Source organism: Lampris incognitus, chromosome 20, assembly GCF_029633865.1.
Source record: "Lampris incognitus isolate fLamInc1 chromosome 20, fLamInc1.hap2, whole genome shotgun sequence".
Taxonomy (NCBI): domain Eukaryota; kingdom Metazoa; phylum Chordata; class Actinopteri; order Lampriformes; family Lampridae; genus Lampris; species Lampris incognitus.
In genome coordinates this window covers 8,176,588-8,196,144 of record NC_079230.1, presented here as the reverse complement: position 1 = coordinate 8,196,144, position 19,557 = coordinate 8,176,588, and the positions used below count along the sequence as shown (strand labels likewise).

The 19,557-nt window shown below is 47.3% G+C and overlaps 1 protein-coding gene across 3 annotated transcripts; it reads right to left on the bottom strand.

The window, feature by feature from the left end:
• Positions 1 to 507: 507 nt before the first annotated feature.
• LOC130130732 (uncharacterized) lies at positions 508 to 17,142 on the bottom strand. 3 transcript variants are annotated; one of them, XM_056300525.1, is made up of 11 exons: positions 16,994 to 17,142; positions 13,061 to 14,554; positions 12,145 to 12,365; positions 11,258 to 11,466; positions 9,497 to 9,657; positions 9,181 to 9,284; positions 8,788 to 8,848; positions 6,887 to 6,975; positions 3,241 to 3,369; positions 1,652 to 1,752; positions 508 to 1,387 (listed from the first exon to the last, which is right to left on the bottom strand). In XM_056300525.1, the coding sequence occupies exons 1-11, from the start codon at positions 17,010 to 17,012 to the stop codon at positions 853 to 855; spliced, it is 3,123 nt and encodes a 1,040-aa protein (XP_056156500.1). In that variant the 5' UTR covers positions 17,013 to 17,142; the 3' UTR covers positions 508 to 852. The 3 variants fall into 3 exon arrangements, with proteins under 3 accessions (XP_056156500.1, XP_056156499.1, XP_056156501.1); XM_056300524.1 differs by lacking the exon at positions 16,994 to 17,142 and having other exon boundaries at positions 13,061 to 15,190; XM_056300526.1 differs by lacking the exons at positions 8,788 to 8,848; positions 9,181 to 9,284; positions 16,994 to 17,142 and having other exon boundaries at positions 13,061 to 15,190.
• Positions 17,143 to 19,557: the final 2,415 nt, after the last annotated feature.

Here is a 19,557-nt window from a genome sequence, read left to right as displayed (position 1 = left end):
TGGCGTTCGTTCTCCTGGACAGTGATTTTTTTTGTTTAGTTTGGATATATGTCTTAGTTTGGATAAGTGTGTTCTTGTAGTTTTTGGATATGTGTTGTTGTCTTTATGTTGCACTGCTTTGGGCCGGGGGAAACGATATTTCGTTTCATCCCATGTGCGCAAGTACGGGAAATAAAATGACCAAGTGTTCCTGATCCTGATATCCTCAACGCTTTTCTTCTCGTAGTGAAACAAAACCCACCAAACTGTTTTTGAGTGGGTGTGTTTCATCGATCGACAATCCCTTGCTGCATCCTTCAACACACATTGGAACGAGTCGAACAAGGCACGCAGACAACTGCACACAGACGTAACACAGTTAACCATCAACCGGTGGGCATACAGATGCTCTGAGAGCTGTAGAGCGGAGACGGGCTGCCAAGGTCAATATTGGTCCATTACAGTGTTATATCCAAACCCTTCAACAAGATGTGCGTGTGTGTCTGTGTTTATTTAGGCTAGGGCTGTTTTATTTGCCAAATAGATGTCCACAGACCAGAATTTAACCCGATTGGTTGCTCACTGGGACACTTTATGAACAACACAACATTTTGTCCTTCTGTTCTGACAGTAAGAAAGAACAGCTAAATTCAAGTACTTTCTAGATGACTCTGAGGGTATAAAATGTAATTTTAAATGCATGAGAAACATTTATATATTAATGGAACACAATATGCTACACAAATGCACGTTAAAAAAAAAACAACACTTGGCATCAAATTCTGTTAAAAATGCTCCGATAGTTTCTGGAGTCTCGGCCACGGGGCGACAAATATAACCCATGGGTGCTGAAATTGTCTGGGGAGTTAATTTTTACTGCCAATGAAATGGTCCTTTACCCCCTGTTGCAACTCCTAGAGCCTCTTTCCCCTCCTGGTCACAGTAAAATGTCATGTGGTCAGAATCAAGTCCAAAGGAGCTCCACGACGGGTGGAACGGCACGACGGGGGGAGATCCCCTTTGACTTGTCCCTGGGGTTCCAGCATCAGTACTGGCTGCTGCATGAGGGTTTGGGTTATGGACATTGCTATTGGTTACCACAGCACTGTGACTGGGAATGCTGGTGGTGCGACGGGGCGCCGTGTTGCTACTGGTAACAGCAAAGGAGTTCAGGACATTTCCCGTGTGACTGTTGTTGACTTGAGTGAGGGCGGGTGAGGAAAAGGCCGGCGTTGAAGCCTGGGGTTGTAGTAGACTGGTTCCCAGACTGGGAGCGAGGTTATGGGGCAGGCTGAGGGCCAAGCGCTGGGTGAGCATCTGGTGCTGGAGCTGCCTGTCGGCCCAGTCCTCCTGAGGCTGGCGGTGGATCTTCATATGAGCGTTACGAGACTTGATCTTATAGAACATCCTTGAAAAAAGAGAGACAAGAAATTTGGACAGAGTGGCATATCATAAGCGAGGAAGATGTGGGAATAGCCAAAGAGAGAGAGAGAGAGAGAGACAGACAGAATGAAAGAAAAGGATTCGGAGACACATACAGTTTAAAAGAAACACTGCTGGGAATGGGATGAACAAGGAAAGGTTGAAAAGAACATCTCAAAATCTAAACCATCTGTGTGTTGGCTTGCCAAGCTGTGCTTTAGGTTCCTTTATTGTAACTGGCCCCACTCACTTGCCACACAGCTTGCAGGGGAAGACGCTGGCCAATGACGGCACAGGAACCACCCCATCCAGTTGAAACTGTGTGTTGATAGGTTCAGTAACTGGCGGCACCTATTAAAACAGGACCAATAGAAATATGTTAACAAATGATTGGCACGCGGAACGTCATTCCAAATTAAATTACCCCGTAATACTTTTCACCATCACATGAGCCTGGATAAAGTTCACATTTCTCTTCAATTTTTCTGAAATTTTGTTCCGTTCTCTGCCTCCTCCTATTCTCCTTAGTTTGTGTTTTTGTGTTTCCTGTGAAGGCAAGATCCATGACAGAGCTGTGTGTGTGTGTGTGTGTGTGTGTGTGTGTGTGTGAGTGAGTGAGCAAGTATGTAAGGGGGGGGGGGGGGAGACAGAGACCGAGAGAGAGACAGACAAAGACCGTGGGGGGGACAGACAGACAGAGAGAGAGAGAGAGACAGACAGACAGACAGACAGACAGAGAGAGAGAGACAGACAGACAGACAGAGAGAGACAGACAGACAGACAGACAGACAGAGGGAGGAGAGAGAGAGAGGGAGGGAGACAGACATGACTGAGCAGCTTTACACAGCCAAGCATAAATGTGACTCGGCAGAATTATGGATCAAAGACAATCCATCAGCCAATCAGAACTCATCCAGCTATGTGTGTATTTGATGTGTATGTTTGTATGTGAAGTGCGTATGTGTGTGTCTGTGTGTTATGCGAGCATGCTCAAGGCTGCTTGTCCCAATGACACAGGAGACACTGGTTGCATCATCGGGGAGGCCAGTTCGCTGAATGATCCCCTCCCTCTCAACCACCTCAACTGGCTCCTTTCCTTTTTCCTTTTCCCTTTTTTCTCTTTTCCTTTTGACTGGCTCTTTTCGGTGGTTTGGGATCTAATTAGGATGCCTCCTGGGCGCCTTCCTTCGGAGGTTTTCCGGGGACGTTCAACTGGGAGGAGACCCCGATCTCAATCCCAACATGGCCTGGGAACGCCTTGGGATCCCCCAGCAGGAGCTGGAGGGCGTTGCTGGGGAGAGGGACATCTGGAGTGCCCTGCTTAGCTTGCTGCCACCGCGACCCGACCCCGGAGAAGCGGCTGATGATAAGATGATGGTGAGAGATGAGATCCCTCCCTCTCCACCCCAGGCTGATGTGTGGCGAGCATTCTGGTGCAAAATGGCTGCCGTGCGTCACCCAGGTGGTGCTACACACCGGTGGTGGTTGAGGTGAGCGTCCCCCCTCCACTGTGAAGCATTACATAAACGTAATCCATGATTATTATTTCAAGTCACCTCACATGCTCGTCTTTGGACTGTGGGAGGAAACCGGAGCCCCCGGAGGAAACCCACGCAGACACGGGGAGAACATGCAAACTCCACACAGAGGACGACCCGGGACGACCCCCAAGGCTGGACTACCCCGGGGCTCGAACCCAGGACATCCTTGCTGTGAGGCGACCGCGCTAACCACTGTGTCACCACACCGCCTGAGTACCGCCCCACTATTTTAAAATCAGGGCACCGAAGCGGTGATGAGCAAGGCATTTAAACCCCAGAGTTTGCAATAGTTCCTTACACTTGCGCTTGTCCGCTGCGCCATTTCTCCGTCTCTGTCGTCCTCCTGCCTCTGTTTCTTCTGCTTGTCTTGGAGCTTCTTACTCAGGTAGTAGAATTCAACACACTGACGCACACTCTTAGACTTCACCTGTAACACACACACACACACACACACAAGATGATTCAGTTCTTACTAAATGTGGCCCCTCATGTTGTCATATTTCAAAGACAGAATTAGTGTATGTATGATCCACAGTTTTTAATGACATTTTCATATCTGTATAGAAACTGACAGAAACTGCCACGGCAAGTGCACCAACAAAACGAAATATTAAGGATGCAGTCTAAATGTTGCATTGCATCCCCTTTGACCTCATGAAAGCCTCAGATCGTTGAGGCATGAACTCAAATACTTGTTGAAAATGCTCCACAGAGATTCTGGCCATGATGACACCATGCTTCACACAGTTGTTATGACTCTTAACGGTAGATGTCTGGTAGTTGATAGGATCTCCCTCTTCTACTTCTATCTACCACCGCTTTACTATGCCCACTCCATTACATATGACACATACTGGCAGGCCTCTGAATGCACCGTCCTGTTCATGGCACTAATACTCCCTTCTTAGCTTTGCAAAATGGCTTTTTTTTTGGGGGGGTGGGGGTTGTGTATTTTTCTCAATTTTTCTCCCCAATTGTATCCGGCCAATTATCCCACTCTTCCGAGCCGTTCAGGTAGCTGCTCCACCCCCTCTGCTGATCCAGGGAGGCCTGCAGACTACCACACGCTAGTGCAGCGACCAGGGCACCCACCCACATCCAGCTTCCCACCCGCAGACACGGCCAATTGTGCCTGTAGGGACGTCCCACCAAGCCGGAGGGAACGCGGGAATTCGAACCGGCGACCCCCCGTGTTGGTGGGTAACGGAATAGACCGCTACGCCACCCGGATGCCGCAAAATGGGGTTTTGTACTGCTGGAAGAATCCATTTTCAGATGGATACACACACTGCTGGCAATGGTCAAATATCATGTGGCATTCAAAGGTTGCGTCATTCTTATCAAGGTGGCCAATGTGTGCCAGATAAATAAACCCCACACTGTCAGCCCGCCAACAGCATCCCGCTCTCGTGACAAGTTGCGTGATAGCTGCACGGACCCGGGTTTTGTGTGCTCGGTGAATGTTTCTCTTTGCGTCACACAGACATCTTTTTTTCCCCCCCGACAGAAAATTCAGCCTCTGGAAAACATCTGGTTAATTTTCTCAGAAATTCCAGAGCTATAGACGGCACTGAATAATGCACAAGAACCTTGCTCTCCACCTCACTTTGGTGCCCAACGTGTCTATCCCATTTTGTGTTCATCATGTTTATCAGGGTTTGTCTTGAACGCAGCTTGGACTTGGGTACTTCAAGTCAAGTCCAGTCAAGTCAATTTTATTTTTTGTAGCCCAATATCACAAATTATAAATTTGCCTCAAGGGGCTTTGCAGCAACACAATTTACACAATACAACACTGAAAGAGGATAAACAGAATTATAAAAGTGACGACGAATATGAAGCGCAGGATGCCAAGCGGTGTTCAGACGCCACCGGAACAGTCCAGGACCCAATCAACGCGACTGGCATCACCACGCAAAAAAGAGAAGTCACACGTACTTCAGGTCAGAAGTTTCTGACTTCTGATGGCACGTGTTCACGCTGTTTACTTGAGGGGAAAAATTAAAACGTGGATGCCTACGAAAAAAAACTAATATTGAATATTTATTCAAGCTAAATATCTTTCTTATAGTGCAATTACTTCCTAGAAGTAGTATATGTATCTAGGTATTTATCTTGCAAACATGCAAATTTTTTGTTCCCCTTTTTCTTCCTCTGTGGTACCAGTGCTCATGTCAGATGGACCAGAGCTCTGAAACCATACCCAAGTTTTCGACCAGTAATTCCGAGTTCAATGAGCAGTTCATTTAATATGCCATTTTCTGTGTTGGCTAATGCAGCATTAGTGCCCAGTTATCTGCTAAGCGATGGATCATCCCGACTGACGCTACTTGCTGATGTTTTGGGTTTAAAAGCTCCCCGTCGGGTCAAGGTTTTGAACCTAGTAAAGACATTTTCTGATTAAAATACTCCCCCCCCCCCACCAAAGCACAGTATCTTGAGTGTGTTGATTGAAGTTTCTATTTTGTGCTTCATTCAGTTCTACTTCCAGTCGTAAAACATGCTTGCCAAAACTGTATACAAATGAAGCAAAATCTGTAGTGTATGCTCAAAATACCTCTTACCCCCTGGAAAATAAATTACACAACACACACACACACACACATCATCATCATCATCATCATCAGCGGTCACTCGAAGCGAGTATGACTGTCCTCTCCGTTGGGTTGTCTACTTGTGGATCTTCAGATGGCCGTGGAGGCCGAGCTGCGATCCACATACTTTGGTGCGGTGTGGACAGGGGGAAGTGGTGATGGTTGTGGAGCTTTTTTCTCTCTCTCTTTATGGTGCTGCCGCCTCCTCTCTGCGGCACAGTGGAGCTCCCTTTCATGACGTGCAGCTCCTTCCTGCACGGATGTCTTCCAGGAGTGCCTATCCAGTGCAATCTGCTCCCAGTTGCTCGATGCGACGCTGAATTTCTTCAAACTGGTCTTGATATTGTCCTTGAAACGTTTCTTTTGCCCACCTGGAGCTCGCTGACCTTCCTTCAGCAGGAAGCACAGGATCTGTTTGGGGAGACGTGTTGGACATGGGGGTGACATGGCCTGTCCATCGGAGTTGGTGCTGCATTATTGTGGTGGTGATGCTAGTCATGTTGGCTTTTTCCAGAACGCTGATGCTGGTGCATCTGTCCTTCCAGCTGATCCTCAGGATCTTTTGTAAGGCTCTTTGGTGGTATTGTTCCAAGGCTCTCGGGGGCCATGACTCTGCTCCCTACAGCAGGGTGGAGAGAACAACAGCTCTGTAGACCAGGAGTTTTGTTTGGGCCTTTAGGTCTTGGTCTTCAAAGACTCTTCTTGAGTCTGGCGTAAGAGCCACTGGCACAATTCAGGTGATGGCTGATCTCAGAGTAGATGGAGTCGATGTCAGCTTTTGAGGAGAGAATGCTGCTGAGGTAGGGGAAGTGATCAACGTTTTCAAGAATTTTGTTGTCCACTTTTATGGTGGGCTGGGTCGATGGCCGGTTGGGTGGAGGTTGATATAGGACCTGGTCTTCTTGACGTTTAATGCTAGACCCAGGTGCAGAGCCTCCAAGCCCAGAGGTCTTGGTCTTGGTCCTGGGTCTTGGTCTTCTGCAGAGTGTTCTGCAATGGCATTGTTGTCTGCATACTGAAGCTCCATGATGGTTGACGTTGCTCTCGGCCTTGAACCTATCCAAGGTTGAAGAGCCTGCTGTCAGTTCTGTATAGGATTGGGATCCCCTGTGGCAGCTCTTCATCAATGAGGAGTATGGAAGCAAGAAAGATGGCAAACGGTGGGTGCGATGATGCATCCCTGTTTGACCCCTCTTTCCACAGTGAAGGTCTCTCTCTCTCTCTCTCACTCACACACACACACACACACCCCACACACACACACACCCCTCTAGTGGGGATAGTGTTACTTTTGCGATAAAGACCACATGATGCTCAGACTGTATTGTGTATCCAGAAAATGGGTCATACCGTTTTCTGTATGAGTGAGAAGTCTTTGCCAAAAGTCACCAGGCCCGAGCTGAAGAGACCCCTCTCAATGTCTGTCCATTGGTCACTTCCTACAGAGAAAGACAGAGAGAGAGAGCGAGAGAGAGAGAGGGAGACAGACAGACAGAGAAAAAGAGAGTGAAAGCGAGAGAGAGAGACAGACAGGGAAAAGCATGAAAAAGAAATGTTAATCAAATCAAATCAATTTTATTTGTATAGCCCAATATCACAAATTACAAATTTGCCTCAGTGGGTTTAACAGCTACACAACATCCTGTCCTTAGACCCTCTCATCGGATAAGGAACAACTCCCTAAAAAAAAACCACGTTTAACAGGGAGAAAAAATAGGAAGAAACCCCAGGGAGAGCAACAGAGGGCGGCTCTCTCTCCCAAGACGGACAACGTGCAATGGATGTCGTGCAAAGACAATAGAAATCAATGTAAATGTAATGTCAATACAAATTAAAAATGACATCTGTCAGATTATTCAGACACACACAACAGAAACCTTCTCTCTCTCTCTCTCTCTCTCTCTCTCTCTCTCTCTCTCGCTACTTCACCCTCTCGCTTTCTCTCACACGCACACACATACCCACACCCAACATTTTGATGGTGGGCGGTGTACATAACAGGAAATGCACTGTACGTACTGACAAACAACAGTCCCACAGAAGAACAGAGGGAAGAGAGAGAGAGAGATATGGACAGATTCAGAGTAACAGACAAAAGACAGAACGATAGAACAAATATCTTTAAGAAGGATTAGTGCAGTATCAAAGTACCTCAGACAATCTGGTCACTGCAGTCTGATAGCAATCTGAAGTGTTTGCACAGCGTTTTGCAAGGACCCTCCATAAAGACATAAATGACCCTTCCCCTGCTGCTGGGTCTTTTATTTTATAGATTATTTCCCCCCACACCGCCTCTTACACAATGTGATGAAGACTTTATGGGCAAAATCTAATGCTTATGTCATTCTACTATGCTTCATAACCCGAATGACACACCAAATATATATCACATATTTATATCACTTTAAATCTTTTGTTTTGTCTCATCAAGTTAAACTAATTAAAACTAACTTGAGACCTGAGGGAAAAAAAAGATTCAAATGTGTTGGAGGCTGTCAAAATCTAAAACATGGCTGGGGGGGAGGGCTTCTAACCAGATCTAGCCAGAAAGTTACTGTCCCAGTGTGGGTTTGGTCTGGATCCGGCTAAATCACCACAGGCACCGAGTATGTTCAGTACCTCTTAACGAGCTGCCAGGTAAGTGACAGGGTGCGATTAAAGGATTAAGGTGGGGTTTCCACTAAGACGCCCCCGGCTACAAACTAAACAACCCCTCGTGGGCTTTCTGCTATCCCTGCCCCTGCACAGGGATTAATTCTAAAGACAAACCTTTTTTCAGCTGGCCCTTGATCTGCTGGTCTGCTTTTGGATTACAGCCCATTCAGTATTTCTGTGGTAAATTCTGCCCCCCCCCTTCTGCTTTTCCATTTAGTTTTGGACATAGTTTGCACACTTTTTTATGTTGTCCGATTGTTAATCTCAGGTAGGACCGCTGAATCGCAAGTGTGTGTGTCCGTGTGTGGGCAGGTGTGTGCATGTGATATACTCTATTTCTGTCCTTTTATCAACATGATTGCGAACTACCAGGTGTGCCAACAATAGATGGGGCAGATAGCAAACAAGGCCTGCGCGGCCGGCTGCTTACAACTGTCAGCTGCAGTAGCAGGACATGATGTTTTGTGCAGCAATCGCCAAGCTTGCTAAAGCAGAGTACGCATCCGAACGTCCAGTGAAAATACAAAAAAAAAAACAACCCTTTAACGACCAGTCAACTGTTAAAGGTCAGGGTGAGATCAGAGGTCAAAGGTTACCGGAGTAGTGGTAGTCTCCTGTCGGTGAGGGCTGTGTGAACAGAAGCATCTCCAGTGCAACCTGCACAGAAGCGAGGGATCGGGGATGGATGGAGAGGAAAACACAGGGGAGAGATGACAGTTGATGCATGCAATGACTCTGAATGTCAGTAAGGGATTAAGAATATGACTGTGAGCAAAAGAAAGGAAGACAGAAACTGTGTCCCGTGAGTAAGAAAGTACAAAGGCGAGTTACTGAGCGAACAAGTGAGTCAGGGAGGGAGTAAATAGCACAGAAAATGAAAATATGAGTATGCAGATGACTGGACCAGAGCGCATGAAATACAACTGAATGGGAAAAAAAAGTGCATCAAAAGAAGATTAAATTATGGACAGGCCAACAATCTTTCTCACCATCGCGTCTCCCTGACAGTAGTGCAGACAGTGTAAGGCTAGCTCTGTGTTGCTGCCCCCTCCTGGTAGACAACTAGAACTACACATTGACAACAGCCTCTCCACTGAGCGTATACATTTACACACACACACATACACACACACACACACACACAAATTCAAAAAAAAAGTTTTCAACAATTTGTAAATTGTGTAATTGTGAATGTATCAACTACATCATGATATCATTATTCATATGACATAATTCCCTAAGAGACGTCCAGGCCTCATTGTCCGGATGGACTAAGGCTCTGCTGTGTTTGAGCTGTCCTTTTACCTCGGCCCTGCAAACTGGCACTCTCCTTTAACTGTGGCCACGGTTTCCATAGCAACTGTTCCCTGGGAGACTCCTCCTCCTGTAACCTCACCCCGGATTTTTCCCAATCTGAGAAGCAGGGTGGAAGCCCCGCCTGGTAGTCTGGACCTAGGTTGATGCACCTGAGAGAGACAGACAGACAGACGGTGAGATTTCTTAGGAATAAATATCGAAGAACAGTCTTTTCCTTTGTTCGCCGAGTTGAATACTGAGTTAGTCACCGGGCTGGGGGGGGGGAGGTAAAGAAAAAAGTGGTTTGAAAGAGGGTTGAAATCCATGTGCACACGTCAGCGAGATCATACACTGTTTTGAAACCCATGTACAGACATTTAAGTCAGACCAAAATTGAAGCGCAAATATTTTGCATCACCACTTATTACGTTAATCATTTTACACTACTTCAAATGAAAATATAGGTTATAGACATCTATAAAGAGTAGAATTCAGTGTTTCTATTTTTCTCTATCTTAAAGAGCTTCCTGTTGTTCAGCTTCTTTCAGCCACTTGTTCTCTTGATACTTATGTAATCAGACGCACTCATTTACATACAGCCAATCAGCTCCAACCATCAAAATATCAAACCCCGCCCACTTGTACTTGTTAACAAGGTCAGCTCATGAATATTAACGAGATGAGACCACTCCCTCACAACTCTTTAGACAATTGAGAACAGCTTTCGATAGAGGTGGAAAAAAACCATTTGTCATTTACGAATAAAAAAATGCTGCTGAATGTTTTGTTTTGCCATCTTTGTTGATTTTGGTTGCCTTTAAAGGACTTTAACCTACAGACTGCAAATCCATGCCCACAGATTTAGGCCACAATTTAAACATAATTTTTCTTCCCTGTAGCGACCAGTGGGGAGCGCCGTATTAAAATTCCTTCAGAATAAGACCGAGAGTAAAGTAAAATCATTTAGTAGTTGGAAGAAAAAAAAATGAGGGAAAAGACAATAAGAGATGAAGACATATCAGGCATCAAGACAAGGACAGACTGAAAGACAGGTAATCACAAACTTACAGAGATGGTCAAAACATCTACAGGGATCATCAGACAGATATCCACACAACTATATATATATATATATATCTGTATATACAAAACCTCTTTCTGCAAATCTGATGTCAACCATCAGTTATTGGATTCAATCAAATATGGTCACTTTGGTACATGAACACTTTAAGCTATTGCCCTGAAACCCTTCACTTTACTAACTAGGATCCAGCAAATGCACGAACATCCAAACCATGGCTGCTTTGTAAGAAGCAACGTTGTCATGGCTAATAAGAGCATGCGGCAGTCCACTGTCATGGGAAATTCAATCGACACATGCCGCAGGATCAATAGCTTTCTGTGCTCCGTTCAATTTTCTCCATCATCTGAAGGATCTGACCGTACTAACCACAGAATACTGCTCGTGTGTTTGGTCCCACTGTTTCTCTGCCGTGGGGGAGACAGAACAACAGACATGGCAGCACCGGTGTCTCCATCTCATGTCTAATGGATCTCTTGGATGTGGAGCAAGTCAAAAACTAAAGGGAGTGTCCCATAGCAGCATCACCATTGATAAAAACAGTCTTTAAAATTGCAATTTTAATCAGAAAGTCGCTTTCTTTCATTTCGTCTCCGTCTTATTTTTCATATTCATTGCGTTGTTCAAATACCCAACTCCCCTCAAAAAATCAGCAAACTTAATTTATTTTAAATACATCTTCTACTCACGGTGACACACGATACTCTTCGTTTAGCTCCTCTCCTCTCGTCATCCCTCGCTCCCCCGGACTGAAGGAGGAGAGGGAGGAGTAGAGGCCTGTTCCCCTGCGGAGGGGGTTGAGGATGGGCCGCGGCCTGTAGTGACCTCTGGTCTGGTGCCTGGTGGAGTGAAGGATGCTGGGAAATGAAGTTCCACAAATGACGGTAGGGGATCCGCTCTGTCGACGCAGGAAGAAAAGCCATTTTATATATGTAGTCTGCTCATTCAATTTATGTGCCACCAAAAAAAAAAGAAAAAGAAAGAAAAGAATTATAAGAACGCTGGGTTGACTCAGTTCACTCTTTTCTTTCGCGGTCGTCATTTTTTCAAAGCTGCACTCATGAGGATTGTCATTTTTCGTCTAACTTACTGACATCTCTTGTGATACTGGTAATTGCAATCAGTGTTTGAGCTCTCAAACGCCAACAGATCCATTCAAAATGAAACAGAGTAGGCCGCGATGGTTTGCCAGGATTTTCCCCACGACAAACAAAATGGACACTTTTTTTTTTCTTCTTTCGGTCGACTTTGACGAACTTGATCTGCCATATCTGCTCATTAGCCACAACAACTTCATTAAATCAATTGATCGTGTGTAATCAATACCACGGTTAATACGAGTAAACAGCAAAAACAATAAAAAGCTATTATCAGTAGCGGCCACGTGTTTGTGAAAAGGAGTAAAAGTCGGTGAAAAAGAAGATAAAAACAGATCCCAAATGAAAACAGGAGACTTAATGTGTGTGTCTTGGGTGTAGGGATGTTAACATATGCAGGCCCAGATGTGGTGTTGGGTGCTCAGTGTGATGGCTGCGGGCTGCAGCGGATCGACACCAAACCATGCATCTTTCCATACCGCTGCATGGGACTGGCTGACGGGTCCGTTGTGTGGCATCATATTAGATGCCAGCCTTTCCCCTTCCTTGTAATGGAGACTGGAGAGGTGGGACGGGGTGGGATGAGGATGGAGGGAGGGACTGGTAGAGGTACAGGGGACTCTGGATGGATGGAGGGATGAATGGTCAGGAGAGGACATGAGCTGCGCTTCATCTGGAGTCTGGAGGACGGTGTGATGGACTGAGAGACACGTTTTCATGAATAAGCAGAAATGTTGGAGAGAGGAAGTCGACAGCAGAAGATAAGTGCTTATTAACATATTAAGATCACAGTCGGGACACTTCCAAAAAAATAAAAATCTGAGCTTGAAAAAAACGCTTAAACACAGTTGGTGAATAGACACAAGAATTAACAGACTAATTTTAACTATAAAAGAGTTAACCGACATATAACCATGGATATTGTAGATATTAAAATGAAAATACTCTGCAGGAAACAGTTTCATTTTACATCATTTAGACTCATGCACAATGTTATCATATCACAATGTTGGCAAAAATTGAAATGAACACAGGTTCGAAACTGCTGCATTGTGGGTCATCAGTAATTTAAGACATCTTGTACATTATGTCTGTATTTAGTTTATATATATATATCTTTTTGTTCAGTTTTTGATATAGATTTTGCACAGCACTTTGGCTAATATTTGATGTTTTTGTGCTTTATAAATAAATTGAGCTAGGCCTGTAAACTTATACTTTCACTGCCATTATATTGTCTGCATTGATTGACAGCGAGACAAAAATACACACTAAATGTTGTGTAGTTCTCCTTATCATCTTCAAAACGTGATTTAGATACTGTGTTGGTCTTACACACACACACACACACACACACACACACACACACACACACACACACACATGCACTCTCACCTGTGTTGTTGTCAATGTCACTACAATGGGAAGCTCTCAGGGTGCCGTCAGCTGTACTCCTGCAGTCACCTGACTGCTGAGGAAAACAATCAGACAGCGTCGGAAACTTCCATATCATCGTGGAGGGGGGGATGGGGGGCAGAACGGAGAGACACGGAGTGAAAAACTGGAGCGTGCCAAGCGACTCTCCCCCCTTGGGGCCCGAATGCCCACCAAATACACCGGAGGAGGAGTCCATTTTGGAGGGCGAGAGCGAGGGAGGGGGCAACGGTGTGGGTGGGGGGCTCAGCATCGAAGGCATGAGGTGAGATGGGGGGGGAGGAGAGGGGAGAGAGGGGAGAGAGATGTGGGGAGGGGTGGAGGAGGAGGGAGACAGGTAGGCGTTTGACGGCGACTCAAAACCACCGGCGTGGTTCGATTTGACCGTGCCGGAGCCCTCTCCTTTCCCCGCCCCAAACTTCCACGTGTGTCCGATGGAATCGCTGGCGTGAATCATGGGAAACGCCGCTTTGCAACGGGGGAAAAAGGCCTTGGAAAACGAGTCCAGCCTCTGAGTGTGCGTGCTGGCGTCGACGCCTGTGGACGGTCTCCGTGGTTGGTACACTGAGGCCAGCGTCTGGCGGTCCCCGTGGCCTCTCCACCGGCCCGGGCTGTGCTCTGAACACCGACTCATGGATGAAGCGTCCACCCACAGCTTCAGTTCTGCGGGAGTTTGATCCTGGAGAGCTTGATCCTCACTGAAGTCTTTTTCTGCTCCCACGTAACCGTCGTTCATTTTTGAATGACTACCAGATCTACACACATCGAAGCCGTTACCTCTATTGCAAAGTGCATTAGCTTTTGCATAGTGGCCGGCATTCGCTTCATTCACGTAGACCATCTCACCTCTCCCTTCATAGCCGATGTTAATGTATTTACCGTAATTTTTTCCAGCTTTGTCCCTAGCATAGCTGCCAACTGTATCAAAACTGTCAACGCCATCTGCTCCTTTCTCACCGCTACACCTCCTGGTGTGAAATGAGACGCCCACATCACTGCAACTGTCTTTTCGATAAAAATCATCCACTGCACTTTCACAACTCTCCCCCTCATCCCAAACATCATCCTTCGTGCTACCGTCGTACCACATGGCAGCAAAATGGCCGTCTGGATGACCCTCTCCGTTGAGATGGCTGCTAAAGCTGGCGTCCACGTCCAAGCAGTTCGCACTTATGTTGGCATATCCTCTCTCGGCCCCGTTGCTCTCCATGACCTTCTCTGAAGAGACACTGTAAGTCTGGAAATGAGTTGAGACTCTTTCCGCTCTACTTCCATACTGTTCCAGGATGTTCAGGGGAGGTGGGGTGGATGTGTATCCCAGTTCGGGGCTTTGGAGAGCGGGCAGGCTGTGGTGGTGAGATGGGTGGTGTTGGTGGTGATGGTGATGTTGATGTTGATGGCCGTCGGGGTAAGGATGGGTCCCTGACCGGTCTTCCATGATAACTCTGTGTTTGTCTATTGCACGAGAGAGAGAGAGAGAGAGAGAGAGAGAGAGAGAGAGAGAGAGAGAGAGAGAGAGAATAATTGCAAATGAACACCTTTTAGAGAACAGTTCCATATTAGTGGAATGTGAGTAGTTCTTGTAGATTCATGAACAGTTTCCCACCAAAAGTAGCTTTCCCAGCTGACCTGTAGTTTTGTCTCTGCCATTTGTTTGTATTTACTGGTCTTAAATAGTTAGTTAAATGGTAAATGGACTGCATTTATATCATGCTTTTGTAGTCTACCGACCACTCCCAAGTGCTTTATAGTGCACGCCTCACATTCACCCTTTCACACACACACACACATCCATACACTGACGGTGGAGGCTGCCATGCAAGGCGCCAACCTGCTCATTGTTCAAGGACACTATGACACGCTCTCCGCAGGAGCCGTGGATCAAACCAGCGGCCTTCCGATGACGAGACGAACTGCTCTACTTCCTGAGCCGTGCCGCCCCCACAGGGTAAGCGCTTGTCTTTGGTCTGTAGAGGACAGTGATGGCGGTTTGCACGTATAAAAGAGCAAGAAGATACTCTTTACAAGCTGTATCGACCATTTGCCGACTAGCGACCTACCGACATCTACGAACACATGACCAAACAACAACAGTTCGAACAAAAGCCGTCAGCTCGGCCTACGAGACGCTTTCACAGGATCCCATCACAAGGAACGTAGCCACGACTAGCTCTAAACGAGCCAAGGCCATCAATCTGGCGGTTTTGGATTCTCAAAGTTTAATAACTTTGTGTGTGTGTGGGGGGGGGGGGGAGAAAAAAGCTGCATACCTGCCGCTCCCTGAATGCTCCTAAAATTGCATATATTTGCATTAAAATGAGTTTTAGTTCAATTGCAAAAAAACAAAAAAAAGAGGTTACGATAAGATCTACCAGTGCGTGATTTGCACGTCACCGTGTGCGTCATGTCACTGCGTGTGACGTGTGTTGGTCACATCATTTCCCTCGTGAAGTTCACCGCTCTGGCCTAGAAACACACCAGCGTCCTCCAGCGCGGAGAAACAGTCTGAACTTGATTTCTGATTACTGCCACCGTGTCTGGGGTACAGACGCCGTTTCAGACGCACCATGACTGCCACCGAGGTGCTGCGCCATTTACAGGCGTCGGACGGCGGCCGTTTTAAATTGTTTGAAAAAGAGTATTAACGTTTCTACAATGTCGATTTTGGTGTCAGTTAGTGTCTTAATACGAACATACGCAACGCAGCAATATCTCCACGGGGTATTTGTCTCGACAGAATGTAGAGTTTAACAGCCAGCGGTTATCTCGACCGCCCATGGTCGTTTCAGGTAGGAAGGAAACGCCGGCCATGTCTGGAAAATGGGCCGGCCTCGAAACGGGAGCGCTTCGTTCAGGCCGCGCAGGGGACGAACTCGACGGGTCGCTGTGCAGCACGGCTTCACGACGAATCGAGGATGCCGAAGTCAGAATCGCAACACTTTATTGGGTGATAACGGATACATGGGTAAAAGGTAAGCGGTGGAGATGCTGTAGGCTAAAGTCGAGTAAAAGACACCCTCCGCAAGGGCGGAAACGGTAGAGAGGGCACCGTCATTTCGAGCGCGAACAGACGTTATCCGTAAATCTCACAGAGAAGAGCCGGAAAACCACCCGCGGCGCCAGAGAAGTCAATCCGGCACCGGTCCGGAAACTGGTCGAGGGAGAGATGTTCTCCCTCGAAGCGTCCGCGGGGAGGCTTCTCATTTCTAGCTGAATCCATCCCACCGGCTCGACCGCCCCACGGACCCATAGGGACGGGTTCTACTACCCCCTTGAAGCCATCCCGACCGTCCACGCCGGTCGGGGACGAGGCAGGCGGGGCCTAAATCTGAAGGGTCAAGTCGCTGGCCGAGGGCCAAAAAACGAAAACATCTCGGTTAGTACGCTCGAAATGACGGGGAACCGGCGGAACGAGCGAGTGACGCCTCCCCTCTGAAAAACCCGGCTCGAGAGCCGGTTTGGCTAGAACGTCATGTCAGCGCTCCAAGTTATTGCACACGGCCTCCAAAGATGCCGCGGCCGGCGGCCCCAACGCGCCCCGACACGTCCGCCGTGATGCCGCGGAGCCGGCCGGGGCCGCCGGCGCGCCCTCCATCGCCACCGGCGGGCGCACGCGTGTCGCCGGCAAAACAAGGCGCCCCTCCCCGTTCCTAAAAAGTCCACTTTTTTTCCGTTTCAACGACGACGCCGCGCGAGCCGAGCCGAGCCGAGCGTGTGAACGCCGGCTCTCCTTTTTCATCTTTCTTCCTCTCGTACGTTCTCGTTTGCCTCCCCTCGTCTTCGCCGTTCGTGTAACCACGCTGCGCTGTAAATAGGAAAAAGAGTGAGTCAGAGGGCGAGATGAAAGATCGCGCAGCGACGAGCGGACGACTACAAACGTCTTGAGGTTCATACCAGCCTTGAGCGCGTTCATTTCTGTGCGCGCGCTTGTCCTCCGTCCCTCCTCGCTCAGGATTTCTGGTCCTCCTCCGGGGTCTTCATCACCTTGCTCTGGTGGCTCTCCTCATCTCCCCGTCTCTCCACCGCTGCAGGGGCTTCGCCAAATTTTCTGCTGTCAGCGATTCGGGTTCCTCCCCCGTCTCTCTCCTCTTTTGTCTCTCTCTCTCTCTCTCTCGCTCAACCCCCCCCCCCCCCCCCCGTCTCTCTCCCCTCTCTCTCTCTCTCTCGCTCAACCCCCCCCCCCGTCTCTCTCTCTCTCTCACACACACACACACACACTAGCAAGCTTATCGGCGGCAGTCTAGCGATATCTTACCAGGACGACATTGGAGCAGGTACACACGCAGTGAACTTAATGTTCATCACATTCAGTCGCGCACATGCGCAGAGTCGCACACATGCTTCCGCACTCACATACATCATATCCCCAGCTCTATCTGACTCCTACACAACACACACACACACACACACAGACACACACACACAGGGAAAATCATATTCATGTAAGCACTCACTTACTGAAACATCTACACAACACACACACACACACAGACACACACACGTCTTTGACTCAATCACACAGTTGCAGGTGTCAGAGGGGACGGGAGGGTTATGATGCTGCCTGTGCCTCTCGCTGTCGTGGTAACCACATCCTGAGGAAACAAACGATGACGGATCTCCCTCCTCCAGCTATCTTTATCTGTCTGCCCCCTCCTCCTCCTCCTCCTCCTCCCCCTCCCCCCCATCTGTGTCGCTTTCCATCTCCGAGCCTTTATCTTCTTGTCACTGTCTCAGCCTCTTTTTTTTTCTCCCCCTCGCCCCTCTTTCTTTATAAACCTCACCCCCCCCCCCCGTTTATTCCTCTACCTGTTGGACCGGCTCCGCCACATGTCTCTCCTCCGCCTCTCTCACATTCTCCCTTTTTTACATTGACTCATTTCTCTCGCCCTCCCCTGTGTCTACTATCGTCTCCGCTAGTCTATCTGCCTCACGATCTCTACGCTACCCACAGCTCAGAGGATCTCTGACCCCGTTTGTTTCTGTCTTCTTTCTTTAATGCTGTCTCATCCCTTGCTCTCTTCCCCCGCCGTCGGTCATTTTTACCTTCTACACGTGGCTGTTACCTAAAACTGTCTCGCCAAGACACCAAAAAAACCAACCAAACAAACGGCGAAACACAACAAATCTCAATATTGGTCCCGTTTGTACAACCTCAAACGGAGACAGAATGTGCTACCACATCTCGGCTGGACGAGCGTTGCGGTGAGATGGTCACATGACCGGTCCTGCACAGTCAACGCATTTATCACAACGTGTCTGCCTTTACACTAAGGGAGGGTGTGTGTGTGTGTGTGTACGTGCGCACGGACGCCTATGCGTGTGTGCGTACGTGTGTTTATACCTGTGTGTGGGCGTTAGCCTAGCTGTTTACCAGCTCAAGCTTCTTCGGCTGAGTCAGCTGACAGGAAGTGAGAGAGAACGAAACAGGAAGTAAGACAGCGGCAAACGACGAGAGCTCAGGGAACCCTCTGAAGGCCCTGTTGCCACCCCCGCTTATCACAAACACACGCAAGCGTACACACACACACGTAAATGTAGCACACACACACTAATGTACACAAAAGACACACATAGATGTGTACACACACACACACACACAACTGCTGCATACAGTCATAATTGTGAGAGACAGTCATCTCTCATAAGCTGCAGTGTAGCTGTAACAACACTGCAAAACAACACCTGGTACAGCTCCTGCCTCGGCTTTGCCACACACACACAAAATGTACATACACACATTCACACAAAAACACACATAAATGTACACAAAACACACATAAATGTACACAAAAACACACATAAATGTGTACTCACACACATACACATATAAATGTAACGTATGCACACAAATGTACACACACACACACAACTGTACACAAAAACACACAAATGTGCACACACACACACACACACACACAAATGTAAGACATGCACACAAATGTACACTCACATACACAAAAACACATGTGTACACACACAAATGTAACACATGCACACACACATAAATGTACACAAAAACACACATGAATGTGTACACACACACACAAATGTAACACATGCACACAAATGTACACACACATAAATGTACACAAAAACACACATAAATGTGTACACACACACAAATGTAACACATGCACACAAATGTACACTCACATACATGTACACAAAAACACGTGTACACACACAAATGTAACACATGCACACACACATAAATGTACACAAAAACACACATAAATGTGTACACACACACACAAATGTAACACATGCACACAAATGTACACTCACATACATGTACACACACAAATGTAACACATGCACACACACATAAATGTACACAAAAATACACATAAATGTGTACACACACACACAAATGTAACACATGCACACAAATGTACACTCACATACATGTACACACACAAATGTAACACATGCACACACACATAAATGTACACAAAAAC